General features: G+C 51.4%; 1 protein-coding gene across 10 annotated transcripts in view; it reads right to left on the reverse strand.

Annotated features, from left to right (window-relative positions):
* The window catches only part of CAPN15 (calpain 15), a 61,523-nt gene extending 37,392 nt beyond the window's left edge, over nucleotides 1-24,131 (reverse strand). For 2 of the 10 annotated variants that reach the window (XM_069809596.1, XM_069809604.1), the window contains exons 1-5: nucleotides 23,923-24,017; nucleotides 17,884-18,284; nucleotides 17,606-17,792; nucleotides 14,945-14,985; nucleotides 6,947-7,266 (exon numbers count right to left, since the gene is read on the reverse strand). In XM_069809596.1, coding sequence (XP_069665697.1) covers nucleotides 6,947-7,122 — 176 coding nt within the window. In that variant the 5' untranslated portion in view covers nucleotides 7,123-7,266; nucleotides 14,945-14,985; nucleotides 17,606-17,792; nucleotides 17,884-18,284; nucleotides 23,923-24,017. Of the gene's footprint in view, nucleotides 1-6,946; nucleotides 7,267-9,300; nucleotides 9,457-13,122; nucleotides 13,269-14,944; nucleotides 14,986-17,605; nucleotides 17,793-17,883; nucleotides 18,285-23,922; nucleotides 24,018-24,109 lie in introns of those variants that run through there. The other 8 variants (XM_069809597.1, XM_069809602.1, XM_069809598.1 and 5 more) reach the window with 8 other exon arrangements.
* Between the last annotated feature and the right edge of the window lie 2,163 nt (nucleotides 24,132-26,294).

A 26,294-nucleotide genomic window follows, 5' to 3' on the forward strand; every position in this document is an offset into this window, starting at 1 on the left:
TGGGCATGGACGCTGCGAGATGCACCGGCTGGCACGGGCTGCCGGCTGCAATACTGGTGCCTTGCCAGTACCAGGCAGAGTGGGAAGGCTGGCAGGTGCAGCAGGGTGAGAAGCATGGGAAGGTACCCAATTCAAATAAAAGCCCAGGGCAGTTTGTTGAGGAGAGCGGCTGATAAGGCACAGCTACCTGGGTGGGTTGTGGATCCCTGGGCAGGAAAAGACAGATGCAGCCCCAGCTTGCCAAATGCAAACAGCATCAAACCACAGCTTATCTTTCCTCTCTGTGTCCCTTGAACAAGTGCCCTTCTGTTCATGGTAGTCCCACACCGGGCCGGGGGGGAGGGGGGGGCTGTTTCATTCGAGGGAACAAAGGCTTGCAGAGGGTTCGTTCAGTACACGCTCCCCTCTGTCTCCTCCACACACAAGCACCAGCCTGCAGCCCAGATGGGATCAACGCAGCCTTTCAGTGCCACTGTCAGCTTGAGGCCAGGCACTTGCAGCGGGGGGTGGAGGCGGGCGAAGGGAGACTGCAGCTCTGCGTGTCTTCCCCTTTCCATTTCTGAATCGCGTTAGTCGGAGACTGAAGCCCAGACCCACTGGTGTCAAACTGGATTAAGTCACCAGTCGGAGAAATCCAGCATGTGCTTTTTGCAGCACCCAGACTTGTGGCACTGCACCTTGCTGCTCTCAATTTCATGAAGGGTTTGCCATGTCAGGAAGCTCGGCCATGATGGGTCTGCAGGCTCAGCTGGATAATTTTGGAGGAAAGCAATGAGCTCTGGAATGAACCCAGGAAATGGCTGGCCACTTGGCAGCACTGAACAGCTTGGAGGGGAAGGGAGCTCCCTGCCTGCCCCACAAGCAGAAAGCAGGAGGCTGTTCTTGCCTTCACCTTCCCTCTCACAAGCCCACGACAGCAGGAGCATGAAGTTAATGCAGGCCCATCTCCCTCCAGGACAGATGCTGCACAATGTTAGGTGGATGGGCTTGTGGTTTCCATCCTAGCTCTTTCATGTTACCCTGGGATAAGAAGAAATAACCCCCACACACACACTTTCCTACATTTTCTCCTTCCTTGCAGCAGCTCAGCCAGGCTTCTGAGCTCCCTGCTGTCACCACGTCCATCCATCAGCTCCTTCTGGAGGACTGAGACCGCTTCACAGCTCCAGGCTACATGCATGACACCTCTCAGGGGGGCAAGTGATTTGCCATGAAACACTAGACCAAGCTCCTGCCTCTACAGCGAAAAAAAGTCAAGGGAGAAATGCAGAAGGGTTGATCTGGAAAAAAATCCCTGCTCTGGCTCCTCTTACTATTCCCTACTCCGAAAAAATGAAAAAAACTCAAAAAATTCACCACTCGCCAATCCCTCTCCCACCCCACCCCCAACACACCTGCATCCGGAAACACGTCTGCTCCAAACACAGTACCAAAGGGCTCTACCAGGCCCTCTGACCACACATTGCTGCAGCACAGAGTACAAGAGGCCAGCTTCCTTCACAGCAAAATCGCATCTCCAGGATCTCTTCCCGAAACAAATGAAGAGAACGGGCCCACAGATCTATGCACAGCCAAAGCTGGATGCTAACCTCCTTCATGCAGTGCAGCATCTCGAGAGCACCAAAGCAAAATTACCCAACGCCTACACTTCGAGAAGGACCTGAACCTACTTCCCTGGAGCAACAGTGCTCAGCTACTGCAGTCAGGAGTGCCCCAAAACCAGGTAAAGGTGCTGCTTTCCCTTCTTAAGGCTGGCAGTATCAAAGGCACAGGTCTGCTGTGCTCTCCATGCTGTGACAGCAACACTCCAGGCAAGGGGTTCAGGCATTTCTGTTCAGATTCTAGCCAACACTGCTGGGTAAGATGAGGACACATGCTCCAACTGACTCTCTGCCCTTGCTTTTGTCCTCTCTTTGGAGAGGGTAAGCGGGCAGGATAGCTCTCTTACCTGCACTTGTGAGAAATGGAGATGGGGTAGGTTGGGGACAGACGGGGAGCAAAGGGAGAGTTTGCCTGGGTACCTGTTGAGAACTTTGGTCACTGCTACTCTGCGCCATCCTCGAAGTTCTTCATGGCTCCAGAGCTATAAATAGCCTCAATTTAAACAACTAAGAGGCTTTGTGAGTGAGCGGACTGCTGGAGCAGCCAGCATGGAAAGCGGATGGGCAGGACTGGAAGCCTCAGGCAGATGAAAAAGCATACTATGCTGCCAACTCCTTGGCACTGCACACTTTCTTGAGCAAGACACTATTCCAGCTGCCGCATGCTTGGTGAGAACTGGCAAGCAAATAGTTACAAGCCCAATGTTCCCATCAAGCAGGTATCCACGACAACCTGCAGCATCATTACTCTACCAAATCCCAGCTGAACTTCGATGCCACAACAACTTCCAAAGGGAGCACAACCTGCACATGGATGTATCTGCCTCACTGCAGCACCTGGGGAAAACAAGCTCCACTCTGGTGTGATGAACAGGCATGTCCTGAATATCAGAGCTGCTGTTAGTACCCTTGTGGTTTGGAAGAGTGGTCTCTTTTTCCTGCCTCATCCCTCCTCTGTGGATATAGAGTCAGAGCAGATTTTGGTTATCCCCAGCTTTTCCACAGCCACACGTCTCTGTTCTTTGCATGGAGGTTTTGGAGGGGAGTTGGACCAGCTGGACCCCAGACAGCCCTTCCAACCTCAACCAGTCTGTGATTCTTGAAAGATGCAAAATCAACTCTCTGAGCACACCCAAATCCAAGCAGGTTGCTGATAAAAAACAAGGAACTGTGCCTGCCCCAACCCCAGCTCTGTCAGGGTAACTATACTCCAAAGAGCACAGATGCTGGCTCGCTGAGGCTGTCAGACCTCCTGAGGCTGATGCCCGACCTGAGGTCCGATGACAGAAAACAGAAGCAGGGAAACCCTGCAGAGTCGCGTGATGCTTTATCAGTAGCTTTTCTTCCCAGACATCTCAATTCTCCTCTGGGCCTTTGTTTCCCCAACAAGAAACATCCTCCAGACACCAGTTCCGCTTATGCTGCACTTGGAGGTGAAGTGCCACAACACAGGAGGGTGGAAAGGAGCTGCACACAACAACATTCCCCCTCCATACAGCTCCCTGCCACTCATCGGTATGCCAGTGTCCCATTATTAACATCTCCACCAGCCTCAAGATGGTCAAAGGCCCTGAGGCAGGACTGTGTGACGCTACCCAGCAGTTTTGACTTGCTGCTTTTCAGGCATTTAAGCCACGGGGTTCACAAATCATGGATGTCTCACTCTGGGTTTCTCTCCAGAAGTAAGTGGTGCTTCTGGGGAGCCGGGGGGTGGTACAGCAAGTGCCCTCCCACCAGCTGCCAACAACAAAAGCAGGTCTCCTCGCCTCCCTCTAAAAGCAGATGGATTTATATATTTTTAGCATTTAAAAACAAAATAAAGGAGTCTGTTCTCCCTTCACAGTCATTGAGGCCCAGAGGTATTTCATTCTGAAGAGGCTTTTATAGAAGAACACAAAGCCTTTGCAGAATGCTGTGGGAAACTCCATAAAATGCATATTCTCTGGAAAAGGAAGGAGCTCGGAGAGCTTCGGCCAAACCGAGTGGTGGGCAGAGACACTTAGATTCAGCTGCACAGATCTTGCAACACTTTCCCCAAAAAGCCTCTCCTGAGCGAAGCAAACTCAAGCAGTTCTCAGTTCTCAACAGGACCCTGTTGTCCCTCTTTACAAATTCTGGGGAATAATGACTAGATGAACAGAAATACTCCCTTAAATCTCTTCTGGGAAATAATGACTAGATGAACAGAAATACTCCCTTAAATCTCTTCTGGGAGACAGTTCAGTGCCCTAATTCCCTCCTAACACCTTACAGTTGTGGAAGGGTGCACACTGGAGAGGTCCCACCACCACTTCCAGCAGCAGCAGGAGAAGCCACCACGAGCCATGGTTCCCAAACCATTCAGTTGCAGCAACTGCGGCAACGGAGCTATGTCCTACTGCCAGCACCCAGACTTGTGGCACTGCACCTCGCTGCTCTCAATTTCATGAAGGGTTTGCCATGTCAGGAAGCTCGGCCATGATGGGTCTGCAGGCTCAGCTGAACGCTCTCATCCAACAACAGCCCAGGCCAAGGTACATAAGCGTACGAGCAAGGAGGAGGCCAAGGAGACATGTAACTAAGCCAGAATTTGTCTGGCTACACACAGCTACCAGGGATGTATTTAAAAACAACATCTTTGCCCTAAGCAGAGATTTTTAGCAATAAGATCCCTCTAACTAACATGCATATAACACTTGGTATCTCCAGTCTTTAAGTAGCTATGTCCTCCTGGTACAATGGGGAAGGCAGGGACATGCTCCTGTTTAAAAGGTGGGATGTTGACACACAGAAAGAGCCTGCAGAGCCTGGTCCAGAAGAGACCAAGGACTCAAATCTGGATGTCATAAGTCTACTGCTTCTACCATTAAGGCCCTTTTTCTTCTCCCTCCTGTCCACCTGTCTTTAGCAGACAGGGAACTCCAGACCACCAGCCTCACCCAGATAATGCAGCCTCCTCCCAGCTTCTAAAATCTCGAAAGCCAAACAGCACTGATTTATTCCCACCCCACCATGAGGGAAGCCTCCCCCAATTCCTCCACCAAGTACAAACCAAAGTCACTTGTGAAGTACTTGCATCCCTGTTCTCCTGCCAAGGAAGGTCTGCTGCATTCATCCCCATGACAGACCAGAGCAGGCTTGGCTCTGTACTGCTCTAGAGCAGCCAAAGCATTATCAGCTCTGAAGGCAGCCACAGGCAGGGACTGGAAACCAGCAGGAAAAGCAAAGTCTATCCCAGAACTCCTGTCCAGCCTCAAATTGACTCCCCAGTACTCCACTTCCTTCCTGTGCTACAGGACTCCAGGGACAAGGACATTCAGAGGCAAGGCTACCTACCCTGACTTGTTCAATACTTACTTAATTTTTTTAAAGGAATGTATTTATCTGTTCCTCTCTGGAAACCAATCATCTGCTGCTTCTTCACCCTGTTGTTTCACCCGTCTCGCCATGGGAACTGCGGGTACTTTGATGCCTGACAGCCTGGCTGATCTCAGCAGGTCTTTTGAACCCACTTCCATAATCACTGCCTAAAGCGAGCTCTTCCCACGCAATTCACTGCTCAGTGAATCACGGCCAGTCATTTTCCTGTCTCCAGGAACCATGCGGCACTTAGCCGGGATGAGTTCTCTTCTCCCTTTAGCAGGGGAAATACATAATTATCAGAAAAACCACTCCTGTCCTAACAGGACACTGGCTTTATCTGCACCAAGACCGGCAGTTCCTGTTCTTGCCCCAACATCCGCTCCACCATGAGGGCTGGTTGTTCAGGAAATTTATTTCCACATGTCAAGACTTCAGTTAGTTTCTCAAGCTCCTCCAAGCTACAGACTTTGAACCATGAGCATTCTCAGCTGGCATACACGAGGCTGCAGAGACACAACCTTTTCAGTACCCAGTGCCAGCTTTGCACTGGAAGCTCCTAAATCTCAGTGATGGCTGCACATGGGCATACAGGCGTATTCATCTGTGAGCCGTCGACACATTCCCCAACTCTTCAAGGCAACAGAGGAAAAATCAGCAGTCCAGAAGGAATAATCCTGCAGGAAGGACCCAGCTCTGTTTGCAGGATCCCTCTAAACTAGAGGGGACAAACCTACACAGCACAGATCACCGACCAGAACTGTGGACCAGCCACAAAGGTCGGTACACACAGCAATAGATGTTGGGAACAGCACAGAATAGCCTTTTTAAAGGCCTCTTGGGCATTGCTAGGAACTCAAGCCCATGATTGAGAGCCAAGACAACAGCTAATTGGTTTCACACTGTTACCAGCTCAACAAGGAAACCCAAGACAGGGCTACAAAGGAGCAAAGCATGACGTTGCTTGCCTCAGAGTCTCCCGGAGTCGTGCACCAGACACCGTGAAGCACATTCCGGGACTTGCAGCAGCAGAAAGGCAAGAAAACAAGAACTACATGACAGATACTACATGACCATCACAGCAAACGCCTCCAGTGAAAAGCCACAACAGCTCGGGGACACTCAGAAGCAAGCAGCTATTCCTAAAAGACTAGCAGCTCCAGACTCAAGCAAGTACAAACACCCACCCAGGCTGGACTCTACACAAAGCAGGCATTAGGCAAAGGCTCAAATATTATTAGCACAAAAACCGGCAGCCTCTGTAGCCAAGCCCCCGAGCAGAGGAATTTTAGATGCTTTTGACATACCTCTCAACCTGTCAGAGACTGAATGCAGGACACCAGCCCTCCAACATGAAGAAAAATTCCTCACTGCAAGTGGCTGACAGGGAAGGGGCAGAGGCAATGACTCAGAGACACATCTGAAGTGCTGATTTCATCGATGAGGGATAGAAATTGAGGCTTGGAAACACTGAGCTCTTTTTCAGAGTAATTCTGTTTTGGAGTGTTTCATTCCCCTGGATCTGGTATTCAAAAGCATTTCACTGCTTCTGCACGAAAACAGCTTCTCCTGCTCTTTTGAGTTCAGAACCTTTTGCTACTTATCTCCACCCAACCTGGAGTCACAGTCCTCCATCTGTGATACCTACAGTGTAGTTGGGAGGTCAGAAAGAAGAGGAGCCACAAGAACATGGCAAACTTGATAAAGGAACGGAGATCCCATTCCCAGGCAGCCACCTTCACAATTTAGGTGAGTGAGGAAGAGCTGGGATGAGTCCTGCAGTCTATTCTGCAGGAGACATCAGCAGCCCTGTAAAAAGGACATGGCTTGGCATCACTCAAATTGGTGAGAATTTGGCTCTAGCTTTCATGAGGAATTGAACTGAGCCTCTGAATGAAAGGACCCGACACCCAATAGGATGCAAAGCAACTTATCTCCCAGGTGCACTGTCCCGGATTCAAGCTGAGAGGTAAGCAGGTAAGCAGGCTCCTTCCCCTCCTCCTTACCTTCGCACCCGGTGGTGTAAATGCTGATGCTGCCGCGTTATAAGGGCACTTTCCCAAACAGGGCCACTGTGACTACTCCTATACCAGCTCATGGCTGGGTGCCCCGGGTAGGGTGCGCTAGCGAAGCCATGGTCCGACTCCGTCTCTGCGGCCAGCGATGAGGCAGAGCTCCCCATGGTTCCCCCCTACCCAGGCCACGCTGAGATTTATCCTAGGTTAGGTCCAAGCCAGTGGCACGGGCAGTTCGGGTGGAATAGGTGAGGCGCTGCGGCATGGACTGCTGTAAAGTTCCCAACACACTGGAGAAAGGAAGGTCGGTTCTGATCAAGAGTTGAAAAAAAAAAAAACAAAAAAAAACAAAAGAGGGGAAAAAAGGAAAGAAAAAGAGAAAAAGATAAGGTATGATTTAAGCAACAACCGTCCCAGTTTTAGCCTATTAATGCATGCTCTGACCAGCATCCCCAGCCCAGCACTCACTGGGATGGGAAAGGCCATTTCACTGAATCCAGCTTTTGCTGCCTGGAGATGGGGATTATGAGGGCTCTAGAAGAGGCTCTCCCTAGTTAAGAGCCAGGAGTTCCCAAGCACAGGGAAGCAGCCCAACTAGTGGAGGAAAGCAGCCCAACTAGTGGAGGAAAGCACACCAGAGCCCAGCAGAAAGCCCTTGCTACAATGGTAAAGCAGCAGAAAAGGGGACAAGCAAGCCTCACTTAGAGCCCAAACCAGCAGCCCTTGGGAATCACACGCACAAAAAGGTTATTCTGAAAGCTCTGGGCTCTGACTGGCACACCAGCTTTTTATTTACCCCAGCTACAAGGAGTATGACTTGATGGCTTGTATGCGGTGAGGAAATTTTATTTTTCTTGTATGTAAAATAAAATATCCCTCTTTTCCTGTTCCCCACTAACATCACAGTAAGGCTGAAAACAGACAGACTGGGTATCTGCACAAGTACGTTTTCTGTGACTATTTCACACAGTGCAATGAAATACGTTCAGCTCAAGCCAATTTTTAGCTGATACCGAGCATACCCCACCCACAGAAGCAGGTTTGGGGCTTTGACTGTTCTTCCTTTTCTCCCTCTCTCTTTCCTACTTTTTAGAATTTATTCTTTGAGCATCCTTACAGTTAAACTACAGAAATATTTCGTGTCCTCTAGTATTCAAAGAAGTTTAAACATACACGTCTCTCCTTAAAGGAAAAAAGCACGGCAATCTGGATGCGTGTCAGGAGGAACGGATCAAGGGAACATTTAACAGACCAAAAAAGAAGAAATGAGGAAGAAGAAAAAATTAGCACAGCTGAGCTTATTCAATTACCCACCAGGATTTATAGAGATGAATGAACTACAGAAAGACCTTTGCAAAGAAACTACTTTGTGCCATAAAAAGGCTGAAATACAGTTTTTCAATCCCAGGATTGATCTAAGGGATCAAGAAAGGGCTTGATAGATTACAGACTCTCGAATGTGGCACCTCAAGGAGCAGGTGCAGTTTTGCTATGAGCTTAATACTGGAATGTGCCTGCATTAGGCCATTAGCTGGAGAATGTTAACTGCTCTGTCATGGTCTCTTCTCTGTAACCTGCAAAGCCCGGACTAACAAAATAAAACTGAAAAAAAGGCCCAAGAACACAATTTTCCATACCTCAATTTGCTTGTTTTAATTGGTGTGCCTAACTGCTGTGCATCAGCCAACACATCTCCATGCTTTGCTTCCCGCTACCTGCCCAATAGCAAGTTTTCACTGATTTTTGCAGATCCAGCCAAAGTGGATCCCTGGTGCTTCCCCTCTCATTTCCTGCTATTCAAGCAGTTAATTTGTAACAAATCTGATTTTCTGGCTAAATGAAAGCCATGTGATGTGAGGGGAAGAGCATTTCCAAGTATCATCAGCTCAAGTCTAACTGGAGACATCAGTTGTCCCACACCTGCAGCGTCTCTGCCTTTTCTGCCGCAGCCCTTCACAGCTGCCCCATCCCAAGCGCTGGACGTGCTCCAGCAGCCACACTGCACAGCAGCAGCAAAGGCACAGGGGATGCAACTAAGAGACCTGCTAGAAGAACAAACTCTGTCTCTTACCTCAAGACTTGGGTTCTACCATGATAAAAGTAAATAAATAAAGGCAAGATGGGTAGAAACACAGCCCCGTACAGTTCACCACAGGCTGAGCAAAACAGAGGGCAGGATGCTCAGTCAGTTAATAGCCTTTTTACCCCCTCAAGCAGACCTAAACTGCCAAATAAAGCAATTCCACAGGCTGGTTCAAGACCACTTTCTCAGCTGACTCTCAAGCTGGAAAAGTAGAACCCTTTGCTTCATTCTCCTACACACGGAAACGCCAGTTTTAGCTCACCACAACAGGCGAGAGACATGCTGCCCGCATTACTGCTGGCTCCCAACGTGTTGCTTGTGTCTTGGCCCGTCCTCCTCTGCCAGGTCTGCACCAGGGAGTCTAAGCAGGCAGCTCAAAGCAAACGCTCTGCAGGGAGAGAAGAGGCTGGGAGTCCTGCTTTAAAGTGGTGCGGTAAAACTCCACAGTGGGTGGAGCTGGGGAGAGGAAGGCATCTATAAATAGGTGTAGGATAACCTAGCTAAGTCGTAGTGATCTCCAAGACTGTCTGGTCTAAGTGGGCTGCTTGCCTGCAAGTGCTGTGTGAAATCGGATTTCTCCAGGCAAAGCAGTAAATCCTTTTCTTCAGGGTCACCCCTCATGCCAGGTGAGAGCAGCCAGTGAACAATATTTAGGGGGGAACATTGGCCCAAGGAGGGGAGACGGCGAACCTGTTCAGAAACAGGAGGAGTGGCAGCATTACAGCTCAATGCAAAGCATGTACGTGCTCGCCACGCTGAGCCAGAAAATGCCTTTGGCCAACACTAAACAAATTAAGAACCTGCAAGAAGTAAAGGTGAGAATGAAAACTACACTCTAGTAAGGGAAGGGGTCAATTAAAGAAGCCTACAAAGAAGAAAACCTCTCTGGAAGCACTCAGCCTTATTTTTGAGGAACTTCTCCCACTGGGCAGGGAGATGCCCCAGGAGATGCCCTGCAGGCACATTGCCCATGCTGAGCAGGAGAGGCTTCATCCATGGAAAGGGAGCAAACTGCCAAGAGTTCCTCTGCCTTGGCAGGAGGGAGCAGGATTTTCCTTCTAATTAATAAAGCACTGCTTCCACCTATCTAATCAGGAGAGGAAGCAACAATGTGAACACATTGAAGTGTCTTGAGAAGGGTGGATCTCACTCATGGAAATTAACAGTTAAGCACCTTAGCAAGATGCTGAGTTTGGGTTTTGTATTTTTGCCCGGTGCAGCTGCAATAATTACCAGGTTTCAGCTGATGTTTTTTAACTGCTCCGGAAATATTGCTTCCAAAATAAAACCAGATTTGATCTTTCCATCCCCAAGCTCAAGCTCGTACCCGCTTACCCTGATCTGTTGTACGTGATGCAGACCCTTCCTCAAATTGCCCCCCCACCACCCTGAGCAGCAGGCACTTACAGCAAGTTCAGGACAGCAAAGCTTTCCCATGGAGGTTTCTCCTGCTGCCGGGACAGCAGAGCAGTCACCTGGAAGCTTCCAGATAAACCCTATTCCTCAACAGCACTCAGCAGCGCTGACCCTTTGGGCCCCAGCTCTTCTGTCACGCCACCCAAAGCAAAGCAGGCAGGAAGGGTGGGGATCTGGGTCTGCTCAACCCCCTTTCCTTCCCTCTGGCTTCAAAGTAGGTTTTGGCTCTGAAGAGAGCAAAAAAAAGAAAAAGGGAAGTACCCCACGTGTTTCAATGTATCTAGGAAGTTTCAGGATCAACTTTTCCTAGGAACCTCCTAGGATCAGCCCCAAGCTCTTCTCTTTGGCACGCAGTAGGAAGAAGAGACAGAGGTCCCTGGATCTGCTCCAGCCCACTGAGTAAACCAGTAAGGCAGACTCACCCCAGTTGGTCCCATGGGCAGAAGCCCCCTCCTTGTGATGGGATACCCCCCACACTCCTTTTCTTATTAATTTATTCATCCATGCAGCACAAGCCACCTCAGCTCCTGCCTGAGTTTTCCAGCCTCTCTTGGTTCTCAGCCTCCCAGGCTCAGGGACAAGACTTTGTCACTTCATTAATTCCTCCACTCCCCCAACCTATTAAAAAAGTCACCTCTGAGCTACCCCCTTGCTGCAGGGAAGATCCAGCAATGAAAACACAGCCAACCCGCACACCAGACAGCTCTTGTCTGAGGTGCTGGGCCAGCAGCTGGCCCAGGAGAAGGCACACCATGTACCTAGGGGAAAAACATCCCTCAAAGCTGTGCCCAGAGGAAGCCACATAGCAGGAGGCTTTCTTCTAGGGCTGAAGCTGCAAGTACCAGCCCTTCTCCTCCCTGTGCTATGTGAACTCTGCTGTCTGGGGGCTGGCTAAAATGGGTTGGGACCTGCTACCCCCTCAGCAGTAAAGGAGGAGCTCTCTGCTCTCACTCACATGCAGCCTGCTGCTTGCAGGGAGAAATAAGGGTTCCTGAAGAGCTTTGAATGTCCAGTCCCCACACACAGCCCTGGCAGGAGCAGCCTCCTCTCTGGGGACTGCAGGATGTGACTCACACATCCTTAAACACAAACTAGTTCAGGGGCAAATGAGTGCAGCTGAAGGAGCTGTGGCTGACTTAGGGCATCAAGCTGCAGGAGGCCACTTCATACACCATGAACATGGCCAACCCTTGGCCCTCTACCAGTCTTGCCACCATGCACAGCAGGAGATCTCCCCATGTACCACCGAAGGAGGTGCATGCTCACAGGGTCCAGGGTAATCAGCAAACAGTGTGCAGGGACGGGTAAGGTACACAGAATGAGACATGTCAGAGTAAGAAGGTTATAAAGTCACAATGTCGGCATAAGAAGGTTATAAAGCCACAGAGGTGGTCAGGCATGGGATAACTAAAGAAGGATGCAGAGTGGAGACCTGATGGTGTGTCATGCCAACCAAGCAAGGAAAAGAAGCTCAAGCGTTTGTGTGCACAGCAAAGTGATACACAGCCAGGCTCCCAGCTCCACAAGGCAGGGTGGCAGAACCTGAGGACGTGCAAAGCCCGGTACTGGCACCAAGCAGAGCGTGACTTGTATTCACCAGGCTGAGAAGACCCTGATAAAAGAAATAACCCCAGGGGAGGAAAAGTGAACAATCTCTCTTCTTCCACAAGGCAGGGGGGAAAGAACAGACAAGCAACAAGACATCCACCTCAGACAGATGCAGTACAGACTGAAATCCAAGATGCTAAACACCGACCCAATGAGAGCTCTACAGCTCAAGTGCAGCAAGAGCTCCCGTGATCACCTGCTGGATCTCTGTTGCAAAGCAGTCAAGCAAACTGGAATGCTCCATTTTGAGCAGGTGACTTGCACGAAGCTGGTGTCTTGGTGACAAGAAACAAAGTTTTGCTGCTCTTTCTTCCTGCCCTCACCTGCCAAGCCAGCACTACAAGGCAGCCAGAGCGCTGCAGTCTTGGCAGGAGATTAAGGTGTCAGCAAGCTCCAGTTCCTTGCAAAACTTCTGGCAGGGAGGGGTGGGAAGGTACCTCCAAGGACAGACTGAGGCATAGGTATAACAGGAAGGACGGGCCAGTGGTTGACACACCCAGCTGGGACATGGCAGGCTTTTTCAACCCTCATGCTCTACCACAGAGCTTCCCGTGTGACTCGGGGCATAGTCCTCTGACTCAGAAAGCACAGCCTTACCTCCTAGGGCCAAGAAGTCTTCAGGTTCGCAAGGCACTAGGATGACAGGCAGTGCACCAGCACCACAAATGGGAGGACAGGGAAAATGGAGAAAAGGGTAAAACTTACCCACCCAAGTGTTTGTTATGGGGCAGGAGGGCTGAGAGAAGAGAGGCGAGTCAGGTATTCTGGCCTTAGAGGAAGTCTAGGGGCCTGGAAGCTGCCAATGAGCTATTTTCCAAATCACAGCGAGAAACAAGATTGGTGCACTACTTGCAGAGATATCACTAGATGAAATTAGCTGCCTGGAAACAGATTTCCAGATGGGCTTTTAATGAGGTAACAAGATAATTTAACCTGGAGTCCTAGAGCAGCACAGAACAGGACCTCACGCTTCATGCTACACTTTAGCAAAGTCCAGAACAGCAGCACATCTTTCTGGTCACGGACATTAACATGCAAAGGCAAGCTAGAGTATCTTTACCTTCTTTTGGCTGCCTTGAAACTGGTTCTGGCCCAACTTTAACACAGAAGAAACTCATGCACAGCAGCTGAGTTGGGCTGAGCTGCATTTAATGCCCAGCACTGACTCTTCATAAGTATGCAGGCAGAGGAAGAAGTGTTCAAAGCCTGAAGCGAAAGATTGATATGAGAAGTAGATTTATTCTAGAGTCAGCTTAGCCACAAAGCAACTAGCGTCAAAGTCTGAAAAAAGTTTCTTCTTCTCCCTTGCACGTCTAACCAGTGACAGATTATCCAGTGAGCTACTGGAAATCTATCACGGTCACTTTGAGAGAGGGGATTATACAGATTTGAAAGGGCAATCAACATCTTAATTACAAGCTACAGGGAGAAAGAGGGAGAAGCAGTAGACAGGAAGGTTTCTTCAAAATAAGGGTTAACTTCAAAACCCATCTCCATTGACAACTGAAGAGCAGGAAGGTCCTTTTCTGAGTAAGCATGAAAATGGCAACAAAAGCTCTGCAAAAGAATGGTCTGAATGCACACACACTTAAAAAAAAAACAAAAACAAAAAAAACGCACCAAAAACCACAACCAAATCTCTGAAACCCTAATGCTCTATTAAGTCAATTAACACTGCTTCAATGAAGTGACATGAGCTGCTTGTATCCTCCAGTTTACTAGCCAATTGTGGCTGACTTTTCAGTGCAGTGTTAACAAAGCGTGTGTGGGCTGGCATGGTTCATCTCATTAGCAACATCGCGGTAATGCCACAAAAAGAAAGACAAGGGGAATAAACAAAACAAGACAAGCCACAGCATCCAATCTTGGGAAGCTTTGCCAGCGGATCTAATTTCCAGATCTTTTCCTCCCTGTATTTATAATCCTTGTAACAGAGTTCTGTCATCCTACTCAGCCCACAGACTGCCCCAGCTACAAAAGATGCCAGGCTGAAAAATCACCTCGACAGACTGCCTGCTGAGACCAGTTGCATTATACAAACAGGAAGCTTTTACTTGCCTGCTACCAATATGCTATAGATTTAATGGGAAGTAGCATAAGCAGGGATGCTTTGCAGGAAGAACACAGACACGGGACTCTTGCCAGGAAAAATGCATCTTGAGTAACACATGTGCTCTTAGTTTCCTCTTTTTTTCAGGAAGGTTTAACTACACTCTGGGTTACCCAGCAGCAATAAACCATTTTTTTTCTCCTTTCTCACTTATAGCAGAGTGTTGATTGGTAAACAGCAGATCTTCCTGTCTGAGGCTGTGCCAGCCTGTGCAGAACAGAACTGTTGTTATTGCACATTCACAGCTAGAGATAAACATGAATAAGAGCCACGAGTGAAGAGCCAGTGCCTGGCTCTTCAATACATTGCTTTATCAGGTTCACCTTGATTCAACTGTTTCTGACAACATCTCTCCCTCCTGAAGGGGCAAGATGGCACAAGTAGCAAGGACAAACATTAAAAAAAGAAGACAGAAGTGACAGTAGCGCAAAAAGTGCTCTTTTGTACTTGCTAACATTCACAAACTGGGCAGCTCAGAACTCCACCTGCACTTAAAACACTCAAAAGCACAACACAGAAATAAATGGGCCCACCAAAACCAACCTCCCAAAAAGAAGCAATGGAAAAACAAAGTAGCTTTCAACACATTTCTCAGGAAAAAATCTGCATCGAGAGCCATGACTGGTGCAGGACATAAAGGTTACAGCGAACCAGGGAAGGAAAAAAATTTGCAAGTCATCTCTCATCTGCAAGATGACACCCTGCAGTGGCACAAGTACAATAAACCAGCCCAAGAAAACTGGATACTGGAAGTCAGAGGAGGGTTTCTAACCTTTCAAAGAGCAGATCTCTGGACCAGCTGCTCCAGAGGCACTGGGGAAAAAAAGCACAGAGTTAGTTCCAACAATTCGTTCCTGGACAAATTCATGACCTGCACAAGATGACTGTCTTCAGCAGTAGGGAGCTGGACTTGATGACCCATAAAGTTGCTCCCAATCACTCAGCAAGCTGAATTTATAGTGGGCCATAGGTGCCCAAGCATAGCACAAACATGAGGTCATACCCGAAAGGACATCAGGGATTGTATCTTCAGATCATGCTAAGCTGACAGGTAAGCAGATGAAGAGCTGGCCACTGCAGAAGGGAGGGGAAGAGAGTTGCAGCAAGAAGTGGAGTCTCACAGCCAGTGAAAACCCACAGCACACACTTGGAAAGCAAAGTCTCAGAGACAGGAGGTGGAGAAGATGTCCCCTGAGCACACTGTCCACAGACACTCCAGCCACAGCTTTAATTCTAACATGGATTAGACAGACAGTAAATATGTAATTCATCCAAGCCACATCCAGCTGTATCCCATGCTAGAGACAGCTCCTAGTCTCCACCGTACTGCCCCGTCCAGAGCCATAAGGGCTCTTTTCACAGGGGCAGCAGTACCTCGGTGCCTCCTTCTGCCATCTGTATGCAGTTTGGACTTTCTGGACACCATGTCCCAGTTTCCAACCAATTGGCCTAGATTTAAACCACCATGTCTCTGGCTGTGCCTCAGGCAAACACAGAGGTAGGATACACCTGACAGACAACAGTGGCATTTGGCACTTCCATAAGAAACAACCAGGAGATGAAAGCATAAGAAACACCAAGAACTGCACAAGAGGCTGCTGACTTCTCTGTAAGCACAGGGAACCAGGACACCACAGGGGAGGTGGGACAGGGAGAATGAAACCCAGGAGGCAAGAAGATAGTTCCTCTTCTAGCACAGCTCCGTGCTATAACCTAATGGAGAAGCATCACATTACTGCTCACCCCTCTCCACCTCCAGATTACACACGTACTCTGTCCAGGGCTATCCTGAAAAACAAATTAATCCTTCTGCACACTGATGTCATAGCCATGCCATTATTTCTGTTAGGAGACAATATTGTAATTGAGATTATATGACTGGAATAATACCTGGTACAACTGAAGTGACAGAGATATAACAGTGCCTGACACCACTGTGATACTCCCCTTTCCTCACCAGAGTAGCTATACTGGCTTACTGTCTCCATCACAAGCAGCTTTAGCTACACCAATACAGCTGAAACTGTAGGATGTGTTCAATTAGACAACGCCTTAAGCAATATTTGCCCATGAGAGCAGTTATTTGAACAAATATAATGATCACATGAGGAAAATGCTATACTCTTAAGATGAGAGGGCTGAAACATAATGCAGATGCTTTGAGTAAGAAGCTGCCTTTGCTACAGCAAAGCCAGCCCTAACGGACCATCCAACACACCTCCCTGCACAGTGATGGAGCTGGTCTCTTAACCAAGACCAGCTGGCTGCATCCTAAACCCATGTTAACCCAAAGAGGCAGATGGAGAGGAGATCATGTTACAGGAGTCACTCTCAAATGCCTTGCAAGACATATCCAGCTGCCTTAGCCTCATGTGGTGATACAGAACCCCAACCTGCCCTCCACCAGGCTCTGCTTGCTAAAGCACCTTGCATGGCAAGGTCAGGCAACAGGAACAAGGGCTTTGCACACCTGCAGCAGCATTCACAAGACACTCCGAGGCTGTATCAAAACTGATCCAAGAGCACAAATGCTACTTCATCCCTCCCACAGTTGAGAACTAGCCATGGTGCAGACCTCAGCCAACTACTGCCTGGTGACAGTCACCACTCAAAGACCAGAGTGCTCACGGCCTGGCTTCATTGACCCCAAACTGTAGGAGATTCCTGCAGAGCTTCTGCTGAGGCTGGACACCAAAGTCACATGGAGACTCCAGCTAGCCCATATGCATCCAGGCAGACCAGATCGGCCAACACACAGCACGCTAGCATCCATTCCATTAACCCAAAGCCCTGGCCTGGATAAGGCCACGTCAGCCTGGCTCATCTGAACACAAGGACAACGCCATCAGACACTCTCCTGCAGCAGACACTGCAAGCATATCCCGAAGGTACAAGCTCAGACTGGCTTCCCACCACCTCATCTGTCTCTGCAGAGCAGGGTCTGAATTGCCAGGCTGAAAGCAGCCCAGCCACCTAAGGTACAACACAGTCATCTCTCTGTCCCAGTCCCGGGCTGGGAACTGGCACAGCATTGCGGTTATTGCAGGCAAAGCAATGCAGAGTTTCTTAGATTAATTTATTTCCCTGCCCTTGCTCTGCCTCACACACCCGGGGACAGTCATGCAGTTTTCACGGCTTAAGATTGCAAGGTCCTGGAAGACCCCACATTTTCTCTTCCGCCCCTACAGTTTCTTCTTCACCATAAGAAAACCAGGAGATGCCAGTATCCCCACCCATAAGAGTACATGGCCTTAACACAGACAGTAAGAGAGGGCAACACTCAAAGAAGGAATCAAAACAAGGAAGAAAGACAAGAACGAGAGGCGTGGGAGACAAGAAGTGGGGTAACCGTGCTTACAAACCAGAGGAGAAAAGGTCTTTCAGCCCCTCCCAGCCCATCACAGAGCGAAGTGCAGTCAGAAAAGCCTCTCACCCAACACAGTTTCTGCTCTGCAGGTCCAATGCCCAGTTGGTGTGAACTCAGCCTGGTGTCCCTGGAATCGAACGGCTGCTGTTGGCACCAGCTGAGCAGCCCGGTTGGAGAAGCATGCTAGATGGTCTCTGCACAGAGCTGCTGGTAGCACACCAAGCCTGCTAGAAGGAGCGGCTGCTGCACCAAGCTGGCGAACAGAGAGGAAAGAAAGGCACATAAGGATAAATGGCTGGTGAGACTCTGGGCTGATCAGCATCGCACCAGCACATGCAACCAACCTCACATTTTAGGTCAGTCAATCAGCATCCACTCGAACTACAGCTCTCAGAAGGCTCTGTGCTTCCTGCTGCATCTGGCTGGCAATGAGCTGGAGCTTGGTCCCGCCTGGAGACAGGAACCGGCCTGCTTTTGGGTCAACTCAGATTCTTCACTCGTGATTTCAGAACCTTTGGTGGTGACTTTATATTTCTGTTCCCACCACTGGCCTTAGTCTCTCTGACGGCGGCTGCTGCTTAGCATTCTGGTGAGAGCTGTCGTCGTACCAGGTAATGTAACACCTCACGAGCACAGCAGGATCTTAACAATAAGGATTCTGGACAGCTCTCGACAATTAGCAACAGGGCAGGATCTCCCAAGGGGTCTGGATGCGAACGTAGGGATGTCTGGAGGGGCACACTGCCTGAATGTTGAAATACAGAAACAGATGTTAATTACTTTGCATGACCAGGACATCGTTAGCAGTTACATCTACTGGAAATTCAAAAGTACAAATTCCTCTGATTATGTCAAACATGCCCATCCCACCCCAAGAAGGCATGATGTTTGAATACCTGCCTCGACAAACCTCCCTCCCCCAAGACATTTCCTCTTCCTCCTTCATAATCTCTGCTCTCAAAACAACCCATTTAATGAAATTCATACTCTGTGAAAGTGCTGTCTCCTTTGGGATGGGCTTTTATCAGATGGAGGCAACAAGAACCCTTGTCCATAACTGTTTGGCTCACCAGCACACTCTCACTTTCTCTATCTTGGATCAGAGAGAGAGCAAAAAAGCAAATGAGAATTCAGCCAGAACAATGTGATCATTGAGGCGCTTTGGGAGCACGGCAGAAGCATGCAAGAGCAACGACCCAGTTCTGCCCCCACCACCTTGTCCACTCTCCCCACAGCCACACCACCAGGTGCAGCAGGATGCCCCTGGGGTAGGTTATGGTGAATTCACAAAGAGCTTTTGTCTTCCAGCACTCTGCACCAATGAGATTTTGAGGCACTGGGGAAAAGATGACCTGTAGTGAACACCCAGATATGTGCTGCTAATTGAGTCAAACCAGCAAATGCAGAATGTTATGGAGTGGGCAAGAGACACCACGCGGGGACCAGTAAAAAGTAAATACGGGACTCATTGAGGTTCAAAAGGACCACTCTGATCCTTTTAGCCCAAGGGTCTGTACAGCACTGGCTACATAGGGAACTCCAGGCCCACAACATCTCCAAGGCACTAGGACAGTTGAGCGGCTCGTGCTCACTGGAAAGGCTTAAGGCTTAGGAGAGCTAAAGAGAGAGCGAGACAAACACCAGAGGATGGAGTACCCCGCAAATGCCTACGTCAGTCTATGTGACACCACATCATTTTTCTTGCAGGAGATGTGCTTCCATACACATGGGCTAGAAAGAGAAACCACTTAACAACCAGCAGCTTAAAATAAAACCTTTTGGCTGTGCTGAAATTCTAAGGACTGCCCGAGCTCTGCCTGCTGGCCTGAGTCTTGCAGGCAGGTGACCGATACGGACAAGCTGGAGAGCAAGACCTTGACCACATCAGTACTGCAGCCTCTCTGGAGAGCAGAGCTGCCACAGAGCGGGAGGAGACAGCCCAGCACGCAAGGACCCTCGTGCTGTGTTCCCACTTCCACGGACCAGCACAAATACGGGGGAGTTAACTTGTTACCCGGCAAAGCTGTCTGAAAGTTAGCTTCTCTGCAAACCTCTTTGTTACAGGAGCAGAAGGACCTTCTGCTGCCAGAGGAACACAACACAAGTTGGGAAGCTGCCTGTGATACCCTCAGTAAACCAAAGTCATCTGGGCTGGTGCTGGGAACAAGATGCTGAAGGGAAAACTTCAGTGCTGCAGGAAGTGCCACGTTAGAAATGCAGCTGGACAATATCACCAGAGGGGGACGACACTTTTTTGTAAGGTCTCAGTCTCTATTTTACCAAAGCAAATGTGTATTGATAACCCTGCAGCTTTGGTAAGGGCTGCTAATCCCAGGAGTGGGGCGAGACACCAGCTTGGCCTCCCTGACACAGTGCAATAGCCACCCTCCTCTAATGCTGACGCTGTTCAGGCCCACAGCATTTAGTGAGCGCCCTGGCTTGCTACAAAAGGGGCTGCATTGCAGGAACAGAAAAGCTATTTCTTTTTTTATGAACACACATTAGAGTTTACACCATTGGCAAAGTGCAGAGGCATGCATTTGTAGAGGAACAGAGAAACGGTGCCAATACTGTTTTTAATGTGCAAGCCTAAAGACTCAGCTTCAGTTTTTAGAAATCAAACTTGATCATCTCAAGCTGGCAAAAATAGCCCCGTGTTCCCTCAAGTTATTTTCTTTTCAACTAGGCAGGGTACAGCACAATAGGAAATATCAGCAGTAATGTACTCAACCTCCAGAAACCCAAAGGGCCAATTCTAGCAACCCACAGCAGCTTTCCAATCCTCCCTGATCTATTTGCTGGAGTTAGACTGAAAATCATGCTGCCCCCAAGCCATTCAGCAAACTCCACGTCCCGCTAATTACATCAATATAAATGTATTATCTCGGCTGTCAAACATTGGCTGCCTGAACAGGACTACGCTCTGCAATGTAAATGCAGGAAAACAATTGCTCTTTCTGCTGGTGACACATTTCTTTGGCTCTTATTTCCTTTCCAGGGCTCCCCCTTCCTTCTGCCCAGGCACCAGGGCAGCAGCATTTTTTTCCAGAGCAAGAGCAAGAGGAAACAGCACACAAAACCCCTCCTCATCTTTTAAGCAGCCAAATGAGCAAATTTTGGGAACATCACCAGCATTTCCTATCAGGCAACCTGAGAGCTGCCAAGGCATGGGGAAGGGAGCTGTGAAGGCAAGAGTTAAAAGTTTCTCCTGCGCAGGCAACAGCCCTTCTGCCTCCCTTGGCTTCCTCAGCTGCCATTGCTAAATACAAGGCAAGCATCAACACTCCAAATAGCAATGACAGTGCAACAGAAATTCAGTAGCAGCCTGCTCCTCCCTGCCCAGCGTGGTGACGGTGGCCTGGAAAGGGCTGCATACTCAGACAGGGTCCAACTGCAACCGCAAGGTTGAGGCAAATGCAGGCAGATCCAGGAGGCTTCTGGGGAGCAGGCAGACAGCACGTCTCGCTCTGAAGAGTGGGATTATGATGGAAAATGAGGAGGAAGCCACTGACTCACCTGTCCCACCCGCATAAGCAGCTTTCCCAAGGCTGCACTGTATATGACCTTTCTCAGAGCCCCAAGTTCCAGCAAATCGGCTGTGCACAAGTTTCTTCCCAGCACTGTGTGCTAGGAGACAGCCATCTCAGCAGGACACAGCGCTCTGATACGCACTTTCCAAATCAGCCTCCTCTCTCCCTGCCCCCAGGTCTGACTGCAGGCAGCCACAGCCCTTCGGTCCAGCCTCCCCCTGTTTTGTAAAGACCCTCACTTGAAGAAATGCCACAGGATCCTTCCCAGACCCCTCTGCTCACAGAAAAGGTCACAATGAACCCAGATACGAACAAAAACCTGGCTTCTGACGAAGCGGAAAGATGGGAGGAAAAAAAGCATTCCTCCCACTTGCATCTCACCTGAGAGCAGATGACATTCCCACCAGCAGAGATCAGCACAGCCATGTCCGCACACGCCGGCCTGGGGACTGGCTGGGTCTCTCTCTAGGTCTCACGTGCAACCGCTGCAAACTTGGCAAGCTCCCACAAAACCTCAGGGACAGATAAAAGCAGCGTATTTTCCACAAGATAAAGCCAATCGCGCTCAGCTGGCTGAGGCAACACCAGGGCCCAGGCCATTTCCTTCTGCAAAGCTAGTGGTATTCAGAGAAAAGATAAAGGGTGCCCTGTGGACAGCCCAGGAGAGCGGCGGGGTAATCAGTGCATCTCACGAGGGCATCCAGGCCCCTCCACAGGGTCACCCAGCCCTTCCGCTACCATGAGACAGCTCCAAGTCTGGACAGGACGCCTGACCTTTTATAAGTGCAACTTTAGCAGTTTTGTTTTGTTTTTCAATACTTATTCCGATTCAAAAGACATTATGCCTGGCCTACGCCTTGGGTTCCCTTACGCAGCAAGTCATCAGGCTCAAGGAGGCTGCTTGCTTTCCTGCCAAAGTAATATGGCTTAGCCAACACAGCAAGTCACATCAAACCTTCAAAGGCCTCTCCAGCCCTCCAACCCCACCCGGGGAAGGGAGCAATGTTGGGTCTTGCCTTCTGCCTTCAACTGTTAAAGCCTTGGACACAAACAGAAGCTGATGCAACTTTAAACTAGTTAATATCACCATGTACATAAAATCATGGCAATTTGAATCATGCCTGTCTGACACATGTTGTGCTACCGCAGCTTGTTCCTCAGGCAGAGCTCAGTCCTGCTCTGGTTCACTCACGGGAACAAGCCAGTCTGTTCAGCAGCGGGTCTCAAGAAATGGCCACACAAAAGCCACCGGCAGACTTGCAGCATCACAGGAGGCCGATCTGCCATTGGGCCACCCTCCCACCGCAGGTCTGCTCCAGTCTAGGAGAGGTGGCAGCTCACACAGTGTACAGCCTTGAAGCACAAGTCCCTACAAGTCCCAGGTGACAATGTACAAAGTATGGCAAGATCTCTGTGTTCAGATTGACAAGGGCTACAGTCTGGGACCTGCAGCCTATCTCCATCAGCCAGCGGTTGCGACCTGCACCACTCATCTCCACCTCGGCTCCCTCTAAACACATCTCCTGGTCTCTATTACCTCCTGACTGACCCACAGCAGCGCACCACTGTCCATGCACGAACACCCCAGGCCATGTACAGTAAGCGCTTCTCAGATAACCTTCTGTCCGACCATGAAAAACCACCCATCCGCATCCTGGGCCTGAAGGCCTACGGGACGCTGAGCACCAGCTGAGATTTCGATCTGAAAAACCGCTTGGACGAGACAATATGACATTTCAAACACAACACGCACGTTATTTGATCTCCCCCAACAGCTCACCAGATGATCATCCCAAAACATTTGTTTCTTGATGCTTGGGAGGGAAAGGATGTAGCCCAGAAGCAGGCGCAGGGAGGGGAGAGGAGAGCTACTCAGAAAATGGAGAGGCTAGCCAGCATACAGAGCCTTTTCCATCCACTGTAACAGACTTCTGCATCCAGCATCTGGAGGCTGACTTGCTTACAACTGCAGCTGAGCTGACGTGCAGTAAAATCCAGGGGTCTCGATGAGGCACTGGGGCCCGAAGCAGCCTAGGATGCTTCAAAGACCCAAGCATAAGAGCCAGCCAAGCGATTCTAAAGGGCAAACTCACAAATGCTTTAGAAACTCTGCACAAAACCCAGCTTAGCCCCCAGCAGACGGGTTTCTAACCCGGAGGTTAGAGTGCAGACCTGAAGGACAGGCGTCCCTGGTTCTCTCGGGGGCTCTGCCGTGGTCCAGCCCCTGAGCCGGCACTCAGCAGTACCGTGCCCGTTCACTACCATAAGCGAGGCTTACCTGCCCGAGAGGAGAACCGGGAGGTTCGATCTCCCTGTACCGAGACCAGAGCGCACTGCAAGGGCTCGGCGCAGGCAGGTAAGGCGTTGCAGCACGGGCATTCACGAAGCCTCTCCCGTCTCCCCGCTGCTGCTGCACGACTCCCGAGTTCGTTAAAACCCCGTCGGGGCTGAGGTACGAGGAGGGCAGCCGCAGCCTCAGGTCACCTCGCAAACCCCGGGTAAGGCACCCCAACAGCCGCAGACCCCCGAGGCGGGATTCCCGGCTTGCCCCAGCAGCGGGACCCCGACACCGGCCCCCCTCCTCGCCCCTCCCCGGCCTCCAGGCCCGGCTCCCGTCGCCGCCCACCACCCCCCCCGCCCGCGGCCGGCCGGGCTCGGGCCCACCGGCAACAGGTGGTGCGGGGCGGCCCGGGGGAGGCCGGGGCCCAGCCGAAGGCTCCGACCGGGAGAACGCCGACCCGGCGGCGCTGGTGCGAGCCGCGGCCCGCGGGGCTGCGGCGGGAGGCCCCGGGCGGCCCGTCTCCACCTCCCCCGCGCTCCCGGAGGCCCCCGCCGCCCCCCGCCGCCGCTTACCTGGGGATGGAGGCGGCCGCGCTGCTGCTCGCGTCCCCCACCCCGGCCCCGCACTTTCCCCCGGGCAGAGCAACTTCCACCCCCTCCCTCCCGCCCGCCCGCCGCGGAGCCCGGCCGCTCCGCCGGCGCCTTCCTCCCGCTCCGCCGCCGGCCCGGCCTGCCCCGGAGTCCCCGAGCCCGCCCTTACGCCGGCGCCGTGGCGTAGCGCCCCATCCCGGCCTCCGGGCGCTACGGCGCGGAAACAGCGCAGAGGCCGTCGTGAATAGCGCGGGGGGACTACAAGCCCCGAGGGGCGCCGCGCGGAGGAAGCGGAAGGCGGCGGCCCGAGCGGAGCGCACCGGGAACGGTGGTTCGGGGCCGGGGCGCGGCCGGCGGGGTCCCCCGGCGGGCGGAGGGACCGGCGGGGAGCGGGAGGCGGCGAGGCGCGGCCGGTAGCGGCGGCCCCTGCCTTGAGGGGAGGACTACAACTCCCAGGGTGCTTTGCGGCCGACGGGAGCCCGCCGCCTCGGGGCGGGGGGCGAGGCCCGGCCCGGCCCGGCCCGGCCCGGCGGGCCCCGGGTCTCCGGTCGCTCGGGGCCGTGGGTACGGACGGCGGGTTCTTGCGCGGTTCTGAGCTCTCAAGCGGAGGCGGCCTTTTCTTCCGAGGCTACGTGAGCCCCTGAGCGTGTCCCGACGCCGCGGGGCGAGCGGCCCTCATCCGCTTCCCCCCGGGGCGAGCAGCGGCAGCGTTAGGAGATGGAGGATCAGGGCTCGGGCGTTCCCGGGGCAGAGATCAGAAGCCCGGGGCTGAGCAAAACCGGGCTGCCCGGCCTTCCCGCTGCACGGCCAGCCCAGCCGCCTTGGAAGAAGCCGCTGAACCCTGGCTAATTACAGCTCTTAACGACCTGGCGGCACATGAAGCCAACCTGAAACTGGTAGGGAGTTGCCCGGGCCCTCCGGGCGATGCGCAGCCATGCTTCAGCTTCGGCTGGCAAGGAGCCGTACCGGCGGGGAGGTGGAGAGCGTGGGTGCACAGCGGCGGGAGCCTCCCGAAAGCTCTCGCCCGTGAACCGCAGCCTTTGGGTGCTGCGAAGCCAGCGCTTGAGGTGCTGCTGGGCTGCCAGGTAGGTACAGGTGGGGCCTGCTCTTCTATCCAGCTTCAAATCTACATCCCCTCACTTTTTGAGGTCACGGACGTCCCAACCCAGCCCCCTGACAGACTCACCTGTTCAAGAAGCAGCTTCAAACCCTCCCGCCCTGCTGAGGTGAGAAGCGGGAGCAGTTCGTGCAGCAGCACCTGCTGAGCTCGGGGTGCAGGGGTGCTCCCCTCCCAGAGTCGCAAGCGAAAATGGGAAGGGGGATCCCAGATGTGAATCGGCCAAGCTGGGCCAGCATGCACGGATGTGAAATAAATGGTCGTTGTTCCAGTAAAAGCGGCGTCGCTCATGCCACTGCACTTGAAGAGGGGATTCATGGTTGCTAAATGAAAAAGGATGGCTGCTTAATAGGGGAAATGTTATCTTTAGGCTGTTGGACCCTCTCCAAAGTGGACCTGAGGCTTTCTGTGCGGGCAGTTGAGGGGAGTTGTGATAGCAACACATTTGGGAGACCCATCAGTCTTCCATAAAGATGATGCAGGGACCAAAAGCCAAGTGGATGGCTTTTGCTTTTGTTCATAACTGCTCGTTGTATCTGTAGACAGATCTTTTCCAGAGGCTGCAGAAGCAGCTCTCCCTTTGTTCTTCAGGGGTGGAGCAGGGGAGAAACAGTCCCCTGCTGCCCTCACTCACAGGTGGGTTTCCTGGACTGGGGAAATCACAGGGCTCGGTGCTCCCCCAGTGCCCTGCCTGTGCCCAAGGAAAGCACAGGGCAGGTATCCCAGCACGTGGCCCTGCGTGGGCATGCGGGGCAGCACCCCAAAATGGCCAGTGGGGTTACTCTGCCCATTGTAGGGGAAAAACCTGTCAGAATCCCCTGGGGAAAGGGTGAAGTTGGGCTTAGAATGAAACCACTGGCTACACCACAGTGGCTATTTTGAGTAAGACCCATCACCATCTAAACTACTGAGTGTTACCTGTAACGGGAGCTTGGGCACTCAGCTCACAGTGACACATTTGGAGACCATTCAGTGCCTGCACATTGGCATCTGGTGACACGTGAGGTACTTTAGGGTGTCCGTGATGTCCACACAGGTCTGGCACATGTCACACGAGACCTATTGGATGTCCTCATCCTTGGTATCTTCAACCTTACCGAGTAGCAGTTGGAGACAAGGAAGGATCCTCAAAGCAGCTAAAGTGTCCCTGCATGCTTACGTGTGAGCAAGTGAATTAAGTCCCTTTTGTTATGCATATGATTATTAATTGAGACATGAGAAGTATGACTGCATAGTA

This window comes from Haliaeetus albicilla, chromosome 22 (assembly GCF_947461875.1).
Source record: "Haliaeetus albicilla chromosome 22, bHalAlb1.1, whole genome shotgun sequence".
Classification (NCBI taxonomy): Eukaryota; Metazoa; Chordata; class Aves; order Accipitriformes; family Accipitridae; genus Haliaeetus; species Haliaeetus albicilla.